Raw genomic sequence first — 18,703 nt, 5'->3', positions numbered from 1 at the left:
CACCCCCAAATCTAGTGGGTTAGAATAACAATAGTGTTTTGTTCCCAAGTCTTCAGTTTAGGCCTGACCTGCTTTGCTGCACCATGTCTGGGGCCTGGAACAGTTGGGGGCTGGCCAGCCTCTCTCTAGACAGCCTCTGCCCTTGGCTGGGGTGGGCTTCTGCACACCGGGGGCCTCGGGGCTCCCAGAGACGGTGTTCCGAGTCCTGGGTAGAAGCTTAAGGCTCCTTGTGCCCCAGCCTTGCGGGTCCCATGGGTCACTCCTCCACACTCACGTAAACTATTAAGGCCAAACCAGATTTCAGGAGGAGGAGGGGGTACACTCAGCCCCTCCAGTGGAAGATTTCGGAGACTCTGTAGCCTCCTTTAATCTATCACAGGGGGAAAAAATTATGGTCACTAGACTGTCTTTCTAGCAAGTTCTTTTGTTTTTTGCGGTACGCGGGCCTCTCACTGTTGTGGCCTCTCCCGTTGCGGAGCACAGGCTCCGGACGCGCAGGCTCAGCGGCCATGGCTCACGGGCCTATCCGCTCCGCGGCATGTGGGATCCTCCCGGACCGGGGCACGAACCCGTGTCGCCTGCATCGGCAGGCGGACTCTCAACCACTGCGCCACCAGGGAAGCCCTCTAGCAAGTTCTTAATTCCATTTTCCTTCGCTCATCTACAGCCAAGTCTGTATTCTTCTTCCTCAAAATTTTTGGGGGGAAAAGAAAAAAGAGGGCATAACCCAAGGAACTATTCAATACAGAAACATACAGTTATTAGGACTCAGATTCATTCATTACCTTGGAATCTACATTGGCTTATTCTGTCTGTATTTGATGCCATTAATATTTTTAATAATGTGTATTGTTTTTCCTAATTGTAAAAGTAGCACATAGTCATTGTAGAAAAAAAACAGGCAACACATACAAAAGAAAGATGAAGAATTAGGTTGAACATCAGCTCAATTTGGTTCCTGTTTCTGATTTATTGAAATCATTTTGGTGTCTGAATCTATGCATTTGTTATTCTCTGTCTCTCCCAGACTTCCTCAACTAAGTCAATGATGATGTAGAAGAATACAGGACCAACCCTCTAGACTAACGTTTATCCAATAATTCATGAAAAATACCAAGTATCTAGAAGTTACTGCATATGGCAAACATTTCAAAAACCAGAACATTGGAGTTTTCCCACAAGCTTCATAGGAACGTATACAGATTAGAAAACTGAGTTACAGATTTTTTATGAAGTTTTTCAAAAGAAAAGTTTATTTAGCTTAATTGGTAGACAGCCTAGGGTATTGCCAGTTCCCCATTCTGAGCAATAATGATGCAGTAAACATTCTTGTAGGTATGTCTTTGGGCAGATAGATGCATGACTCTTTCTTCTAGAAAAGTTGCCTAGAAGTGAAATTGCTTGATCAAATCATATTTTCATGAAAAAAAAAATGCTTCCGGTTGCCTTCCTAAAAGCCTGTACCAATTTGTGTTCCTATCAGCCAACATAAGAATACCTATTTCCCCGTATCTTCATTACCTCTGTGAATTTACCATCTATTTCATTTTTGCCAATTGGTTGAGTGAAACATTGCGCTATTTTTATTTTCTGGTGAGACTGAACACCTCTTCTTATGTTTCTGACTGTTTGTTTTTCCTCTTTGGCTCCTCACCAGGTCATTCCTCTGCCAGTGTTTGCTTGAGCTGTTTCTCTCTTTCTCATGGTTTAAAGGAATAGATTCTAGATATTAGTCATTTGCTGTATGTATGCATCTATCTTATTTTTAATGTTTGTCATACAGAAACTTAATTTTATGTAGTCGGTTCTCTCAGTTCTTTTATGCTCGTTGCATCTTGGGCCTTGGATGGCTTTCTTTTCCCAAGATGATAAATCCGTTCATCTATCTTCTAATAATGTTTGATGTTGGCTTATAAATTTAGCTATCTGATAAGACATACTTATCTCCAGGCAGCTAATCTCCAAGAGAAGGGAAACTCACGAGGTGACCCCATGGTCACAGCTCTCTGCTGGGGAACAGTTTCCATCATGGTGCAGAGCTGGCATGTTCGGGGGGTGGGAGGCAGTGATCAGAGTGGGCACCCAAAACAGTGACATTCAGCGGTATGGGGCCTCAGAAAGGAAGAATCTGCAGAGAGGGGCCCCTGTGGTCCACAGGCGGGTCTCCATGACTCCAGGGCTGAGGACTGTGCTGACCACGTGTGGGTCCAGGCCACTCGGGGTTCACCGGGTAGCCCGAGGCTGGACCGGCTCCTGGAATGGGATGGATGCAGATACGTATGCAGACAGGGAGTGAGGCCGGATCACGTGCAGGGGAGGGCGTGCAGGCCGCCCTTGTGGTGATTTCACCCGCCCCCCGCCCCCTGCCCCCCATGTGTGCACGTGCTCTGTACTGTTTCTTACCAAATCTTCAAAGGAAGGTTGGGTCTCCCCAGGACTCCTTCCTAGACGAGCTGAACCTTGATGAGGAATGAGCTGCTTTTATCCCCCATGAGCTCTAAATTGTTACATTTCCCCCCCGCCCAAAAAAAACCCAGTCTGATTCTACAGCTGTGACAATAAGACATCTCCAAAAAAGGTCCAGGAGGTCCCAGAGAGGGGATGCTAAGGCCTCCCTGTGCCCAGGACAGCTGGTCCCTACAGCAGGGGACAGACGGCATTTTCTAATCAGTCTCCTGTCTTCTTCCCAGAACCTTCATTTTTTTTTTTCTTTTTAACTTTTTAAAAACTCGTGCATTTAGTGCACACAGAGTCGACCCGCTCATAGAAATCTAGCGGAAGAGCCTAGAGAGACCCTGAGAGAAGATGAAGACGGGGTGGGAGCACAGCCATATCCTCGGTGGGGTTGAGGGGACCCACCCGTGTAGGCTGGCAGAGTGGTTCCTGTTTTTACCAGATGTTGGTGTTTCCAGGCAACAGAAGCAAATGAGATGGACCTTCCAGAAGCAAAAGCTGTGGCGTGTTGGGTTTTGCTCTGCTCTGTCGGTCTGCGGCCTCTCCACTCGCCCTTCCGGAGCTTGTCTACAATCTCAGCCACTCTGATTATTTTCTTGGATGTTCACTAACGTTAGTTTAGCTTCCCCTGTGCCCTTCAGTGTTTCCATGTTTCTCAAATGACTTTTGCTGCCCTGAGGACAGAATTCTCTTATCTTACGAAATTTTCTTCTAAGTGCTCCTAGAAACTTAACCTATTTTGGAGATGCTCAGAATGTTACCTTTTTTATATCTGAGCCTTCCTTTCCCCAGAATTTTCTCTCACTCAGAAATATCTCTGAGGTGTTTATATCCCAGAGAAAGTTAAAGATAATTTGCAGTGAGTAATCACCCTTGGGAAAATAATCAGCAAGTTTCTTTTGGTTGTCGCTCTGCTGTTTCCCGCCAGTAAATCTTATAGTACCTAAATTGCAAAATGTTGGCATTCTTTTTAATAGCCACAGTTCAGCCCCTTAAGAAGATCAGGGTCCCAGTTTCTTTCCTTTTTCCTTCCTAATCCATCTCTTCCTATCTGTTTTATTGATGTAGGTTTTATTGTACATACACACGTACAGCTCAGTGAATTTTCACAAAGTGCATGTAGCCCACGTCACGAGCGTCCAGCTCACGACACACAGCATTGCCCCCACCCAGAATCCCCTTCGTGCTCCCTTCCAGTTACCGACTTCCAGTCAAGGATAGCAGTTATCGCAGTCAATGTTACTCAGGAATAAGTAACAAGGCAAAGAATTGAGGATCTATCTTGTAGAATGCCTTGTTGGCCGTTTTCCTTGTTTCTCTAAGTTATTCTTTTGATGAAGCCCTAAGATTCAGCTGAATGGGCATTAGGAAGAGGAAGACATCGTATTAGCACTCACGGGGTGTTTGTGTTCTTGTCCTTGGTCAGTGCATCTATGAGCGTTGAGGACTGTTGCCCGCAAGCTCGGCAGGCCTCCCCCCTCACCAAGGCTGAGCCGACCTTGATCATCCCCAACTGAAAAGAAGGCTTTTCATCCTGTCCAGGGGTGGGGCCTGGAGTCAGTAGTCACCTTGTTCCTTGGCCCAGGAAACTGTCCTCTCTGCCCTTACCCGGCGCCCCGGTCCCATCCACGAGTACCTCCTGCTGTGTTTCCTTGACCTCTCTGGTCACGGCAGTGGGGCTGGGCCCACAGTCCCTGCCCAGCTACCCTGGATGCCTTTCTTGTCCAGGGAAACTGGCCACCCAGAGATAGGTGGTCCCCGTGCTGCCACCGGCACCCCCAAGCTGTCCACACGGTCCAGTCTGCAGGGCCCCCGGGAAGGCCGTGCCGTCCCTAGGAAGCCCTGGCTCCGTGCTCGGCGAGGCCATCCCCCTGTGCCCTCAGCATCCCCTGCGCCCCCTCGGTCTGCTGACCAGAGACCCTCAGAGCACTCAGGTCAGTGATCTGAAGACGGGTGCACAGCTGAACGGGGATTCAAGTGAGAGAGACCCGGTAGGGCACACATCAGCTCACCCCTTACCTGTGATTCTCGTGAAAAACACGGCCGTTATCAAACTGTGTCACCCCACAGCTAACCCCTCACTCACCCAAATATACCTTGGGGGGCAGTAAGGAAGCACGTGGGGTGGTGCTGTAGCAACAGGGCGACCGCTGAGGCCTGATGCCTTAGCACGCTGGCCCTCACCTTCTGACCAGAGGGCCCATAGGTGCACGCGTGTTTAGCTGTCCCGCCAGCCGTGCTGAGGTGGGAATTGTTGTTGCTCTTGTTGTCCACGTAGAACCGTGGACAGTTTCAGATGACCTTCAGGGAACTAGAGCTGGGTTGTTCCACCCAGAGATAAAACGGGTAAGGTTTTTTTGATAACATCATGTTCTTGGAATGAACGTAATGTGACGAATCATAGCCTCATGCCGTCTGTCTCTGCCAGAGTCAGAACTGTTCAAAGTCCAAAACCTGGGAAACAGTTGACGTGAAAGAGAAGCCCTTCCTGACCCAGATGTTGGATTTGCTGAGCTGACCGGATTTGGAATTTCCATTATTCCTTTTTTTAAAAGCTAGGACACTGCCCCCTTTGTCTGGGACAGTGTTGGGTGGTCCCGCTGCTGAAGCGTGAGGGTCCGCGTGTGTCTCAACGATCCCCGATGGCCTGCGAGCGGCTGTCCACCTGGAAGTGACCCAGCCATCTGCGCTGTCCTGAGGGCATGAGTCGTTCTGATTGACTTTTCAACCCTGGCTTTGGTCGCACCAGATTTTCGTCTCAACCTGCTCAATAAACGAGGACATTTACACTTCAGATCAAAAGCTGTTCCTGAGTGGTGTTCAGTGAACTAAAACAGAGGGTGCCATCCTGGTTTTGTGAGGTGGATGGCATTGTCATCCCTCTGGGTCCCCTTGGCCTCTCCAAATGCCAGTGGAGATTGTGCAGGTGGAGAAATGTGACGCTTTGTGTCATAGATGGCACGAGAGAGAAGTGTAGAAAATGTTTTCACGCTTTAGGAGAAGAAAGATCTGCCAAGTGTCAAACGCTTTCAATGTAAAGTGAATTTACACAGGAAGGAAGTCAGGGAGGGAGAGAGAAAAGAAAGGGAAAAGGAGGAAGGAGACACAGCAAGAGGACACGTGCCCTGCAGCCGGGCGGGCGGGAGCCGGCCCGTGACTCTGGTACACCGGCAGCATTTCTTTTCTTTTCGCTTCAGCTCCCTCACCTGTCAAATGAGCACCACACCGCTTACCGTGCATGGTTGTTCTGGGAGTTAAATGAGAAAATACACAGCGACAGGCACCTTGTAGACACTCAGCAAACGTTTCTGCCCTACCGTCCCCTTAAGTCTGGACCGCGGAGCATTTGGAAACACCGCCCCTCACGGTGGTGCCCGGTTTCCCTGCAGCTGGCCCGGCCCAGCCTGGCTTCCCCTTCCCAGGGTCTGACGGCCCAGTGTCTGCTTTGAAAGCTGGGAGTGAACTGGATGGACCGTGGCCCCGCCCAGCTCTTCCCTCTTCAGAAGGTATAAAATCAAAGCGCTTCCCATGTCTAGAGCAGCCCCCAGCCCCCTCATCAGGTAGCTCCAAAGTCCCCAGAGAGGCTTTTGAAGCCAAAGATGCAGATGAGCCACTTGTCAGGGGTCCCGGCTTTGGCGACCAGCCTGAGAACAGACTGGCCCCTCCCAGCAGGGGATTCTCAGACGTTTATGTCACACTGGTACCTGGCAGCTTGTGTGTTTGGTTGTGCTCTGGGCCACGTCCCTTCGCGCGGAGTGGGAGTGTGCTTGCAGACCAGACCCGGAGCAGGACACACAGCTGAAGGCGGTGCTCCCGAGGGGCGTCCTGGGGTCCCGGGACCACCCTGGACTGCAGTTGGAGGCGGGAAAAGACTTGTTAGAGAGGCCAGATGTGGGCCCTGGGTCCCTGGCATGTCCTGGTTCAGGTAAAGCTGCATGCGTGGCGGCAACACTACCTCCTCCACCGAAAGCACCCAGGACAGGCCTGCGCTCGGGGCCCCCTGGGGTGTGCCCTCCTGCAGGTGCTTCCATGGCCTCTCCCAGGCTGTTTCAACACATTCAGGCAGCCGCTGTGTAGATCAGCCTGAGCGGTGAGGGGTCGGTGGGCTTGGGAACCTGGCATTTCATTCAGGATGAACCTGTGAACTTGGGAAGAAAGCCCGCCCTGTTAGGATGAGCTCGGTCAGGGAGAAAGAGGCAGGTGGTTGTGAGGGTCTAAGAGGTGGAGGTAGCCTGGAGCTACCAGGGGTCCTGCCTGGGAAGCGTCATCTCCGTGGGCTGCCTGTCAAGTTGGATGTTGGCTTCCTTATCACTGTTTGCCAGGCAGCTCCTGGGGCCCCCGCCTGTCCTGAAGGAGGAGCTCCTTTCTCCCCCCCTGAGATGCCCCCAAGTTGTAGGGAGAAGAGGGTAGTGGCAGGAATAAGCCATGTGGGTTTTTAAGGTCTTCTTGTTTAGTCTTGGTCTCCCTGTTGTTAATTGGGGTCATAGGTAATGATGGTGATGGTGATGATGGTGGTGGTGGTGGTGGTGATGGTGATGATGGTGGTGGTGGTGGTGGTGATGGTGATGATGGTGATGGTGGTGATGGTGGTGATGGTGATGATGATGGTGATGGTGGTGATGATGATGGTGATGGTGATGATGGTGATGGTGGTGGTGGTGGTGATGGTGATGATGGTGATGGTGATGATGGTGATGGTGATGATGGTGATGGTGATGATGGTGATGGTGGTGGTGGTGGTGATATGTTGGTGATGGTGATGGTGATGGTGGTGGTGATGGTGATGATTCTTCTTTGGCCACATAAGGCTGGGAGGTACTGGGATGTGCAAAGCTGACTAGGTAGGTTAATTTGAGAGTAAGATGTCAGAGCCTTTGACATACCAGAGGGTGGGCAGAAGTTCCCTACTGTTTTGAGATGTAGAGAAGAAACTTATGGTTACCAAGAGGGGAAGGTGGGATGGGGTGAATTGGGAGATTGAGATTGACATATATACACTACTATGTATAAAAGAGATAACTAATGAGAACCTACTGTATAGCACAGGAAACTCTACTCAGTGCTCTCTGGTGACCAAAATGGGAAGGAAATCTTTAAAAAAAAAAAAGATATATGTATATATATAACTGATTCACTTTGCTGCACATCAGAAACTGACACAATATTGTAAATCAACTATACTCCAATAAAAATTAATAATAAAAAAAAGAAGTTCCCTACTGTTTTGAGCTCCAAAGGCTTTTCTCGTGCCTTTTTTTTTTTTTTGGCCATGCTGCATAGCTTGCAGGATCTTAGCTCCCCGTTACCCCTGTGGTGGAAGCATGGAATCTTAACCACTGGACCGTCAGAGAAGTCCCTTGTGCTTTTCTGTGAATGGATTTGGGCAACGCCAGGCCACCATTCCTGGCACCAAAATTAAAGGTACTGCCAGCAGATTGGGTAGTGTCTGATCTTGTCTTACTGCAAACCCAGAGGTGGATACGCACATGGATCCTAGCACGGTCCCGTTCATAGTCTGTGACTTGGCACGGTTTGGTGATAAATGCTGCTTTCCCCCCACAGAACATCGATATCACCAATTTCAGCAGCAGCTGGAGTGATGGCTTGGCCTTGTGTGCTCTCCTGCACACCTACCTGCCTGCTCACATCCCGTACCAGGAGCTGACCAGTCAGGAGAAGGTAAGTCCCCCATCCCCACCCCTCCCTGGTCACCCCTGTTACCCTCCAGAACACACAAGGGGAACTCCTCATACTTTCAATACATCCCAACCGGGGTGAGGTTTGTGGACTTGAGGTGGTAATTGGGGTACTGATTCCAGCACAGATAACTATGGAGGACAGGTCTATACTGCAGAACCCCACCCCTGGTAAATGTTCTCAGTTTCCTTGTTACCTAGAAAAACACAGTGGAGCCCAGTTGACTGTGGCTGCTGAGAAGTTCCTGTCACCCGGTTTTCAAAGAAAACCCTGATGGACTCTCACCTTCATGGTTTCAAGACATTGGCCAGCATTTTCAAAATCTTTCAAAATCTAAAGAACCAGAAAGCACCACTGAAAAGAGTTTCTTGCTCAAATAAGCTTGGGAAGCTGTATATTTGATCACACTTTTGGAGATTCACAGCACTCGTAAAGACTTCAAGAAGTCCTTTGTTAAAGAAACCTGTGTGACTCTGTTTAGCCCAACCTATATCAGAGCCACAGAACCTTTTTAACTTTTAATATAATCACCCGTAACAGGAATCAGCGGACTTCTCCTCTTGGGGGCCAGTGGTAGGCTTTGTGGATCTGTGTTCTCTGTCACAGCTACTCAGCTCTACCACTGTGGCTCCCAAGCGGCCACAGATGTTTGTAAACAAATGGGCATGCTGTGTTCCAATAAAACTTTATTTACAAAAACGAGCTGAGGGCCAGGATTGGCCTGCAGGCTGTGGTTTGCCAAATCCTGACCTAGAACATCCTAAAAATCACATTCCACAGAGTGTACTTTGGGAAACGCTGTCCCGGGCCCTGTGCTCATTCACTCAACAAGCATTTCTTGCCAGGCGTCAGTCACAGTAATAAGGGCAGCAGTGAGCACATAGACAGGTTCTTTGTCTTCAGGAGGTGGACGTTCAGTAAACGAGTGAGTAAACCTGTAACAAGCAACCCTGTAAATAAACAAAATGTGGAAGAACTTGAGAGAAACACGGGGCTGTAGGGTGAACAAGGGGACCTAACTTCCTTCCACCAGGAAGGCTGGGAAGGTCTCCGAGGAGGCGGAATTCCAGCTGAAAAGCTGACGTGAAGGAACCAGTGACACAAAGCGGGGGAGCTTTCCAGAGCCAGGGAGCACAGCCGAGGGGACGCCCGGTGCTTGCAGCCAGGGTTGCAGAGGACAGGGAAGGCGGCCTGCCATGCCGCCTGGCTTCCACAACGGCTGGCAGACGGCACTGGACAGTGACAGATGACAATCCCTGTTCTGAAAATATCTCTCTGTGAAAAAGTGAACTGTCACGGGGACAAGAATGAAAGAGAGGCTGCAGTTGGGAGGTTGTAGGCATTGTGGTGAGAGCTCACTTCCCTGTTCACCCGTTAGTGGAGGCCAGTGGCCGCATCGTGGGTGGGAAAGCGGAGGAAGATTCGAGATACATCTGAGACGCAGAACCAGCTGGACGCGGTGACTAAGTGGCTGTGGGGAGAAGAGAAAGCCGGAGGCGACCCAGGTGTCTGGCTGGCAGGACAGTTTGCTGAGGGGGAAGGAACAGAAATGTTTGAAAGCTCTGGTTTTGACTTTCTCACACTAGCATGTAAATAAAGTCCAAATGGTCCTGGCACTGATGGCGATGATAACTGAACAAAGTGATTTAATTGTTTAGAGTGTGTATCGGTCAGGGTTCTCCAGAGAAACAGAACTACTAGGATTTGGGTGTGTATGTGTATGTGTGTAAACACACAGATATATATACACACATAGAGAGAGAGAGGGAGAGAGATGTTTATTTATTTATTTATTTATTTATTTTTTTTTTTGTGGTACGCAGGGCTCTCACTGCTGTGGCCTCTCCCGTTGCGGAGCACAGGCTCCAGACGCGCAGGCTCAGCGGCCATGGCTCACGGGCCCAGCCGCTCCGCGGCATGTGGGATCTTCCCGGACCGGGGCACGAACCCGTGTCCCCTGCACCGGCAGGCGGACTCTCAACCACTGCGCCACCAGGGAAGCCCGAGATGTTTATTTTAAGCAGTTGGCCCATGCAGTTGTGGAGGCTGACAAAGCCAGTTTGCAGGGCGGGCTGGCAATCTGGAGACACAAAGTGTTGGTGTTATAGGTGGAGTCTAAACGCCGTCTGCCAGCAGAATTCCCTCTTCTTGGTGGGAGATCAGTCTTTTTTCCATTCAGGCCTTCAACTGATTGGGTGAGGCCCACCCACGTTATGGCGGGTCATTTGCTTTACTCAAAGTCCACCAATTTAAATGTTAATCTCGTCTTAAAAATACCGTCACAGAAATACCTAGAATAATTTTTAGTCAAATATCTAGGTACCAAGGCCTAGCAAAGTCAACACATAAGATTAACCATCACAGAAGTATTAAAGTTTCAGGGCATAAATTAAAACTTATGCTTTGTAATCTGTAAAGCAGGCTGGACAGGATTATTAAACAGTTTTGGGGGGAAATGGTCCATTTTGAATCATGTTACATCTGAGATGTCTGTGAAGTATGCAGGTAGCAATGTCAGAGGCAACTGGATAGCAAACCCAGGGTTCAGGGGGGGCAGGTCAGAGCTGGAAATAGAGATTTGGGGCCCCAGGAAATGGACCAGCTGTGTCTAATTGAGCTTAAATGATGGAAATGTGATACATCCATGCTGTCCGGTGCGGTAGCCACTCGCCACATGGGCTGCTGATGGGAAGTGTCTCGTGTGACTGGAAAACTGAATTTTTAATTTTAATTACTTTTAATTAAATAGCCACATGTCATGAGTGACATGAACCTGAACAAGGCAGGTATAGGTGGTATTAAAGCCGTGAGCGTGGAGGTCACCTGGGCCCCAGGCACTAAGGAAAGGCCCTCCCGTGTGGCTCCTCTGCTCTCAGCATCTCACTTCTGACACCTCTGTGAACAGCTGTGGGGGGCCCACACCAGGTGATTCTGTACCACCTGCTGTGTGTCATGCAGTTTAACTCAGTTCTGACGCTGTCCACTTGCAGACGGCGTCAGGTCCCACAGGTTACGGGCTCAGTCCTCCACAACTGCCCACCCCCTTCAGACACCTGTCACAAGTCCAGGTTGTCACCTGTGTTTCCAACCGACCAGCTGTAGATCAGACGTTCCCAGGACCCCCTCCTCGGGTTCAGTTAATTTGCTAGAGCAGCTGAGAGAACTCAGGAAAACAGCTGACTTACGAGGTTACGGGTTTGTTACAAAGGATATTAAAGGATATGGATGAGCAGCCAGATGAGGAGATGCATAGAGCGAGGTCCAGGAGGGTCCCGAGCACAGGACCTTCTGTCCCCTGGAGTTTGGGGCGTGCCACCCTCCCACACATCGATACGTTCACCCACCCAGAAGCTTTCTGAACCCGGTCCTTTGGGTTTTTCTGGTGGCTTCATTATTAGAGGCATGATTGATTAAATCATTGTCCTTTGGTGATTGATTCAACCTCCAGCCCCTCTCCCACCCCTGCAGGTCAGGGCGTGGGACAGAAAGTTCCAACCCTCTAATCCCGTGGTTGGTTCCCCTGGCAACCATCCCCATCCTTCAGTCATCCAGGGGTTTAAAAAAAATTGCCTCATTAACATAAACGCTGGTGTTGTTGGAAGGGGTTTGTTATGAGTAACAAAAGACACCTGTTTCGGGCTTCCCTCGTGGTGCAGTCGTTAAGAATCCCCCTGCCGATGCAGGGGACATGGGTTCGAGCCCTGGTCCGGGAAGATCCCACATGCCACAGAGCAACTAAGCCCGCGCTCCACAACTACTGAGCCTGCGCTCTAGAGCCCACGAGCCACAACTGCTGAGCCCGCGAGCCACCGCTACTGAAGCCCGCGTGCCTAGAGCCCGTGCTTCGCAACAAGAGAAGCCACCACAATGAGAAGCCCGTGCACCGCAACGAAGAGTAGCCCCCGCACGCCGCTACTAGAGAAAGGCCGCGTGCAGCAACGAAGACCCAATGCAACCAAAAAACAAAAGACACCTGTTTCACCTTTATTGCTCTGAAGCTGTTTCTGGAACCAAGGACAGAAACCAAATATTGTAACAAAATATGCCCCCGTGGCTCCTACATAGAAAATTACAAAGGTTTTAGGAGCTCTGTGCCAGGAACCAGGACAGAGCAAAGGTGCATTTCTTATTATAAATCACAGCTTCACAGAGGCACAGGGAGAAGACCAAGGAACAAGCTTTGAGGACTCCACACCTGTCAGGACAGAGGAGGGTGTCGCCGCGGAAGGACCAGAAGGTACCGCCACGGAGGAGACCAGCGGGGGCACGTGGAGTGCTGGGGTCCACGCGGCCCGGGCACTGCTGACAAAAAAATTAATCAGCTGATCTAACAAAGAGATAGAAAATTTTCTTGGAGCCAAGTTGAGGATTCTAACCCGGGAACAGCTTCTGAGAAAGTTCCAAGAACTGTTCCACCCTTTAGAGGTCAAAGCACAGTTACATAGGATTTTGAGACAGAGGGCTGTGCATTAAATGGTTAACATGATCCAGGTCTGCTGCGGGTCATGGGTCATCACGGCCCCTGGCAAGACTAAGAAGGAAGGTTGTCTCCTAGGGAGTGTCTCGCTGGTGCCGGGAGAATGGTGCTCCTTGCGGTTGAGCAGGCATTCCTGCCGATGGGGAGGTCTGGTCGATGCCTAATGCAGATACATCCTCAGAGTGTGACGTTTTTGCCTGCAGTCGTGGGCGCTTTGCCCTCCAGTCAGTACGGACGTGTTGGAAAATAATGGGCCTAAAAGTGTTTGTTTTCACACTTGGGATCGTGATTGCTTCCCGATGACGGAAACCGCAGCGTCTCCCTGGACGCCGATGATTCCCGCGATGCGCGGCTGGCTGCCTGGATCTGGAAACCTGCAGAGCAGCCAGGCATCACGGCTCAGTCACTCTCTTGTCCTTGTGGTCCAGGGGCCCGTGGTTCCTACACGTGGGGTTGCCTTTCTTCTCCCCAATCCAGAACACTGTCACTGGGGAGCACGCTGTCGGACCGTGGAAGGCTTCGGGTCTGTGAGGAGATGAAGGACTCAGCTCCAGGTGGCCAGAGTTTTCATTTTAAGATCATGTGGTGGGACTTCCCTGGCGGTCCAGCAGTTAAGATTACTCACTTCCACTTCAGCGGATGTGGATTCAATCCCTGGTCAGGGAACTAAGATGCCACGTGTCACACAGTGTGGCCCAAAAAAAAAAAAAAAGATCATATGGCTTCACAGCCTCCCCAAAGGACCAGCCAGCCTCCTGCTTCCTAAATGCCCCCATGTAGAGGCGCTCTGGGTGGAGGGACAGTTTAGCCACTGCCCTTGAGGAGCTTTGCCTTCAGGATGGGGAGAGAAACTCGTATCTATCAGAGTTACTGATGACGGTTCTCAGAAACAGTGTGTCAACACAGGCAAGTCAGATCATTAGTTTGAAACTGAGCATGTGTGTGAGACTCAGCCTGGGAGTATCTTGCTGGTGGAGAGAGAGGGATTCAGGCAGGGAAGCCTTCCTGGAAGGGGCCTATTCGAAGTTGGGCTTCAAAGGGGACGAGCTAATTTGAATGAAATGTGTGCCCTTGACCTCATCAGGGCGCGTGGAGTCCAGCCCTCACCTGGAGCCCGGATCTGGGGAGCTGTCAGTGCTGGGTGCTTCTCGGGGTTTTTGCTGAGCAACATACATCAAAAAGGGCACCAAGAGAGGCCGGTAATATCTGTAAAAACCCATTAAAATCAGAATCTAAAAATTGTATGGTCTAGCTCTCGACAGTCCAGAACGTTCAGAAGTCGTGAGCTGTTCCTCCTTCCTCAGTGGAAGTGTGACATTGGTACTACGTAGGGAATTTCTGATAACGTTAACAAGGATGTCTCCTGAGACGTTAAAGAGATTTACAAGCACGGGATGTGAGTTACAGTCAGTGGAAAGTTTGGTGTTTTTTCAGGAAAAAGCGTATTCCTCTGTCCTCCTGTTGAAACTCCCACTGAGGTCCTCAGATTCAGGTTGATAGGATGGACCGTCTTTATGTTGGTGTCTGAAACGAAGTACTGATATGAGGGGGAAATTCTGGGCTGGGGCTCCTCAGTCCTGTCAGTTTCAGGCGAGATCCCCACTGCAGGGCCAGCTGTCAGCAGAGTCCCCATGGCTGGGGGCTTCCACTGTCCAGGGGCTGGAAGGTCCTGGCTGGGCACACTCTCTGCCTCTGTCTCCCCTCTGGCCTCCCCACAGTGGCCGTGACGGTGTTCTAATGAGAGAATTGGGATCAAGATGCTTCATCACTAATGTCCTGCTGCCACCAAAACCAATAAAAGTCATTTTCATGCACCGGAAACCACCTCTCCCTATAATGGTCCATGTCATACCATATGCAATTTCAGAGTGTTTTCCGACAATTTTTCGACTATTTCTTCTTTGTTCAATTTCTGCTTAGAAAACACTAGCAGTTTCATTAGAATCAGGATAAAGGGTCTTGGGGGGCGGGGGGGGGGAATTCTGTATAAAACCTGAGGTTTAGAAATGCCTTTTCCTTAGACCTTACTGGTAATCAAAGAATACAAGTTAAAACAAAATATTATTTTTAGCCTGTCACATTTGGCAGAGACTTTTGGAAATCGTAACATTCTGTGCAAGTAAAGGTGGGAGAAAATGGGCCCTTAAACACTGTTGCTGGAACTGAAAACTGTGTTAACATTTACAAAGCTGTTTGGCATTGCATACCAAAAACCGTAAAAAAATGTTTGTATCTTAATGTCTGGAGTAATGGTAGCCTAAAAACCATTGGCTTACAGACTCCTTTCCTCCCCCAGAATGAACCCAAAGGACTTTAAGATAAGGACAAAGGCCTCATTAGCACCAGAGTAGGAGCTTCCTGCTGCTGGCTGGGGCTAAAGTAAAGGAAGCCAGGAGCCACTGGACAGCTCCCCTCTCAGCAGGACGGAGAGCAGTGTTAAAGTTTCCGCTCAGTCCATCCCCATTAATTACCTTTAATATGGAGGAAGGGGGCCGGCGGCTTGGGCAAGACGACCACAGGTCAACGGCTTTCCAAGGCCCCGACCACAGACCAGAAGAAAAGTTTTTTGCCGTGTTCTAGTGTTTCCCGTGACCTGGTACCTAGTACAGAGAGTTTGCCTCAGTATCCAGCGGACCCCTTAATCTTCAGGCACCAGATGTGCCGGAAAGGACGGAAAGGGGAAGTGGGGAAATGTATAAAATTCTGTAGAAAATCTAAATGCATAAAATTACAAAATTCTGCTGAGCAACAGAAAATGTGAATACATAGGGAAACATTCGTCTCTCAATTATACTTACTTTACCAGTTTAATTAAAGTTTCATATAATCTGAATGACTTCAAATGAAATATGGGAGGAGGCGTGACCAAATGATTCTTAAGTTCATCCAGATGAAGAAGCATCAGAGAACAGCCAGAAAGCGTCTCAAAACAGGAGCAACAAATGAGGGCTAAGTGATGTGGAGCCTCTAAAGTTCTAGGGGAAATGATTTTCAACCTAGAGTTCTGTATCCAGCCAGATTATTAACCAAGTGAGATGGCAGAAAAGAGAAAATTTCGTATATGAATGCATCCAGAAAATGTATCTCTCCCACAGCCTTTCTTTAAGAGGGAAACTAAGAATGTGCTCTAGTAGAATGTGGTTCTCAGGGGAATTCCCTGGCAGTCCAGTGGTTAGGACTCTGAGCTTTCACTGCGGAGGGTGTGGGTTCCATCCCTGCTCGGAGAACTAATATCCCGCAAGCTGCAGGGCGCAGCCATAGATAGATAGATAGATAGATTTTAAAAATTTTAAAAAAGAACAGAGGTATTATCCAAAAACTGACATGAGGTTTGTGGACAAAAAGTGTCGCCTGCCATATCAGTAAACAAAGGACGTTGCGGCCATCAAGCCCTCAGCCACTGCCCCCGCCCCGACCACGTAACCTGCGAGGATCCAGGATGGAGGAAAAAAGCAGGATACGGGCCCTAGATAGTTAAGGTGCATTTCAGAGAAACGATTTCAGTGAGCCCAGACTCTTGCATCTTCCCATGCATAGAAAAGTGCTAAACTCATTAGCTTGAGAAGTTTGTTTTGTTCTTTAATTAGCAGAAATCTTTTGATATTCAACAACCTGGTTTGTTTTTGCAAAACTCCTGTGTATTCTGGCTTCTCCCTGACCTATTCGGAACAATCCCTTCAGAGCTATCTGAGAGCCTGTCTCCCAGGCTTAAGTCCTCAGTATGTCCACCAAGTAAAACATAATTCTCCACTTTTAGGTTGTGCTTTTTTTTTTTTGGGTCAGTCGACAGGTTCTGGAGGACTCCAGGGCTGAAGGGTTTCATAGAATAATGATACGATTAAGAGCTTGGGGGTCTAATAAAGGGGGGCAATGAGAGAACAGAACATATTAGAACAGAAAGTCAGTTTGGTACAAAGAGAATATCATGGATTGTAAGCCATAGTCAGAAAGATAAGAAACCAGAAGATGAGAGGAGGCACCGTTCTTTTCCCAGCAAGAAAAATCCCAACAAGTAGAACTGAAAACAAACGGACTTGAGGACAGTCAAGGTAATCTGTTAATCTTTTTTTCCCCCCCGTAAACTAATATCATTGGTTGCATATTTGACTTCAAAACTTAAGTGTTTTATAAACAGTAGGTAATCTTTATAGGAATGTCAGTTGGTGTTTTTTCCTAGCAAAAACTATATATTTTTAGTTGATAATTTCATTGTCTTTGTCTTTTTAACCTAGAAAAGAAATCTCTTGTTGGCATTTGAAGCAGCTGAAAGTGTAGGCATCAAACCCAGCCTGGTAAGTATCCTCCTTCGTGTCCTTGTGATACTTTGTTCTAATCATATGAGGAAGAACTTTATACCATCTACTAAATGATTTTTACACAACAGTGAAATCCATCTGCTGAAGATATGTTACTCAGGATTCCTAATGAAAATTATCCAGTGGGTCTGACCACATGTGATTTAGAGTGTTTTCAGTGAAGATTTCACTGTGGATAAATTTCAGTTCTAGACTGAAATATCATTAAAACCCTCTTGTTCAAGGCACCTAGAAATCTGAATAAAATGTAATTTTAAAAATATTAGGGGGCTTCCCTGGTGGCGCAGTGGTTGAGAGTCTGCCTGCCGATGCAGGGGACATGGGTTCGTGCCCCGGTCCGGGAAGATCCCACGTGCCGCGGAGCGGCTGGGCCCATGAGCCATGGCCGCTGAGCCTGCGTGGCCGGAGGCTGTGCTCCACAACGGGAGAGACCACAACAGTGAGAGGCCCGTGTACTGCAAAAAAAAAAAAAAAAATCAGTACATCGCTGATCTCTGAAGAAAGACGGGGAAATAACCAGATGCTGGAAATTAAAAGAGGCATGAAGACCAGAGCCCTGAGGCATGTGCTGGGACTCTGGCCACCCCCAGGGTTGGGGCTGGGGTGGTGGAGGGAGCTCGTAATGAGCGGGTATCTGATGGGTATAGGCTGTGGTTCTTGCCCATGCAGGGGCAAGAGACAAGGCCCTGAGCTCCTGTAAACAGTGCGTTAGTCCTGAGACCCCTGCACAAAACCAAGGCTCACAAATGCTACTCTTAGTGACGGGGAAATAAAAGTCTCCACCTTCCAGTCCAGGGAGGTGATAAGGAAGCTTGGTCTCCTCCTGGGATTTTTTGGTGGCCAAAAAAGGAAAATCTCCTGTAAGGAAAGAAAACTGGGCCAGATGAGGTTTGGAGTCCAAATTTATAATATCTACTGCAAGCATTCCCTGGTTTATACTGTCTCTGCTGTAGGAGGCTCCTGGGCCCGTAGCACAGAGGCTGCTGAAAATACACTCACAATCCAGAATTACAAAACGCTCAAGAAAATGATCTACTTGACAACAAGGACCTACTGTATAGCACAGGGAACTCTACTCAAGATTCTGTGATAACCTACGTGAGAAAAGAATCTGAAAAATAATGAATATATGTATATGTGTAACTGAATCACTTTGCTGTACACCTGAAAGTAACACAACACTGTAAATCAGCTATGCTCCAATAAAATTTTTAAAAAGAAAAGAAATCGATCTACTTGAGCTAGTCAGCAGGCACCACCAACAAGAGGATCATCTACCAGAACTTGAGATAATAAAACAGGAAGAAAGAGACCTCAAAAGACTGTGTTTAAACATATTAAAATCATAAGGAAAGAACACCGTACTATAAAAAAAAAAGACTTGGAGAAGAGTCAAGTAAAACTTGTAGAAATTAAAATTTGGAATTAAAAATACCAGTTACCAGTTGGGCTGAAAACTGATTGGATACAGCAGAAGAGAGAACTACTGAATTGGAAACTAGATCTAAGGAAATTACCCAGAACATAAAACAGGGACATTTAAAAATGGAAAATGTAGTAGAGGGGTTTTATTAGTTAATAGGTTTTTCAACTTCAAGAAATGGAAAACCCAACTAACAGTTCTTCAACCATAAAGATATATGTGTGTGTGTGTGTATATATATATATATATATATATATATATATATATATATATATATATATATATATATATTTTTTTTTTTTTTTTTTTTTTTTTTTTTTCTTGTTCATTTTTCTT

At 48.2% G+C, this 18,703-nt stretch overlaps 1 protein-coding gene across 2 annotated transcripts in view; it reads left to right on the top strand.

Annotated features, from left to right (window-relative positions):
* Positions 1-18,703, top strand: part of SPECC1 (sperm antigen with calponin homology and coiled-coil domains 1) — a 246,390-nt gene that overhangs the window by 218,023 nt on the left and 9,664 nt on the right. For both annotated transcript variants that reach the window (XM_024753283.1, XM_024753292.1), the window contains 2 exons: positions 8,017-8,133; positions 16,861-16,920. In XM_024753283.1, coding sequence (XP_024609051.1) covers positions 8,017-8,133; positions 16,861-16,920 — 177 coding nt within the window. The remainder of the gene's footprint in view (positions 1-8,016; positions 8,134-16,860; positions 16,921-18,703) is intronic.

Source organism: Neophocaena asiaeorientalis, unplaced genomic scaffold, assembly GCF_003031525.2.
Source record: "Neophocaena asiaeorientalis asiaeorientalis breed wild unplaced genomic scaffold, Neophocaena_asiaeorientalis_V1.1 scaffold540, whole genome shotgun sequence".
NCBI classification, from domain to species: domain Eukaryota; kingdom Metazoa; phylum Chordata; class Mammalia; order Artiodactyla; family Phocoenidae; genus Neophocaena; species Neophocaena asiaeorientalis.
Note: the sequence above shows the minus strand (reverse complement) of the source record. Positions and strands in the feature narration are given on the sequence as shown.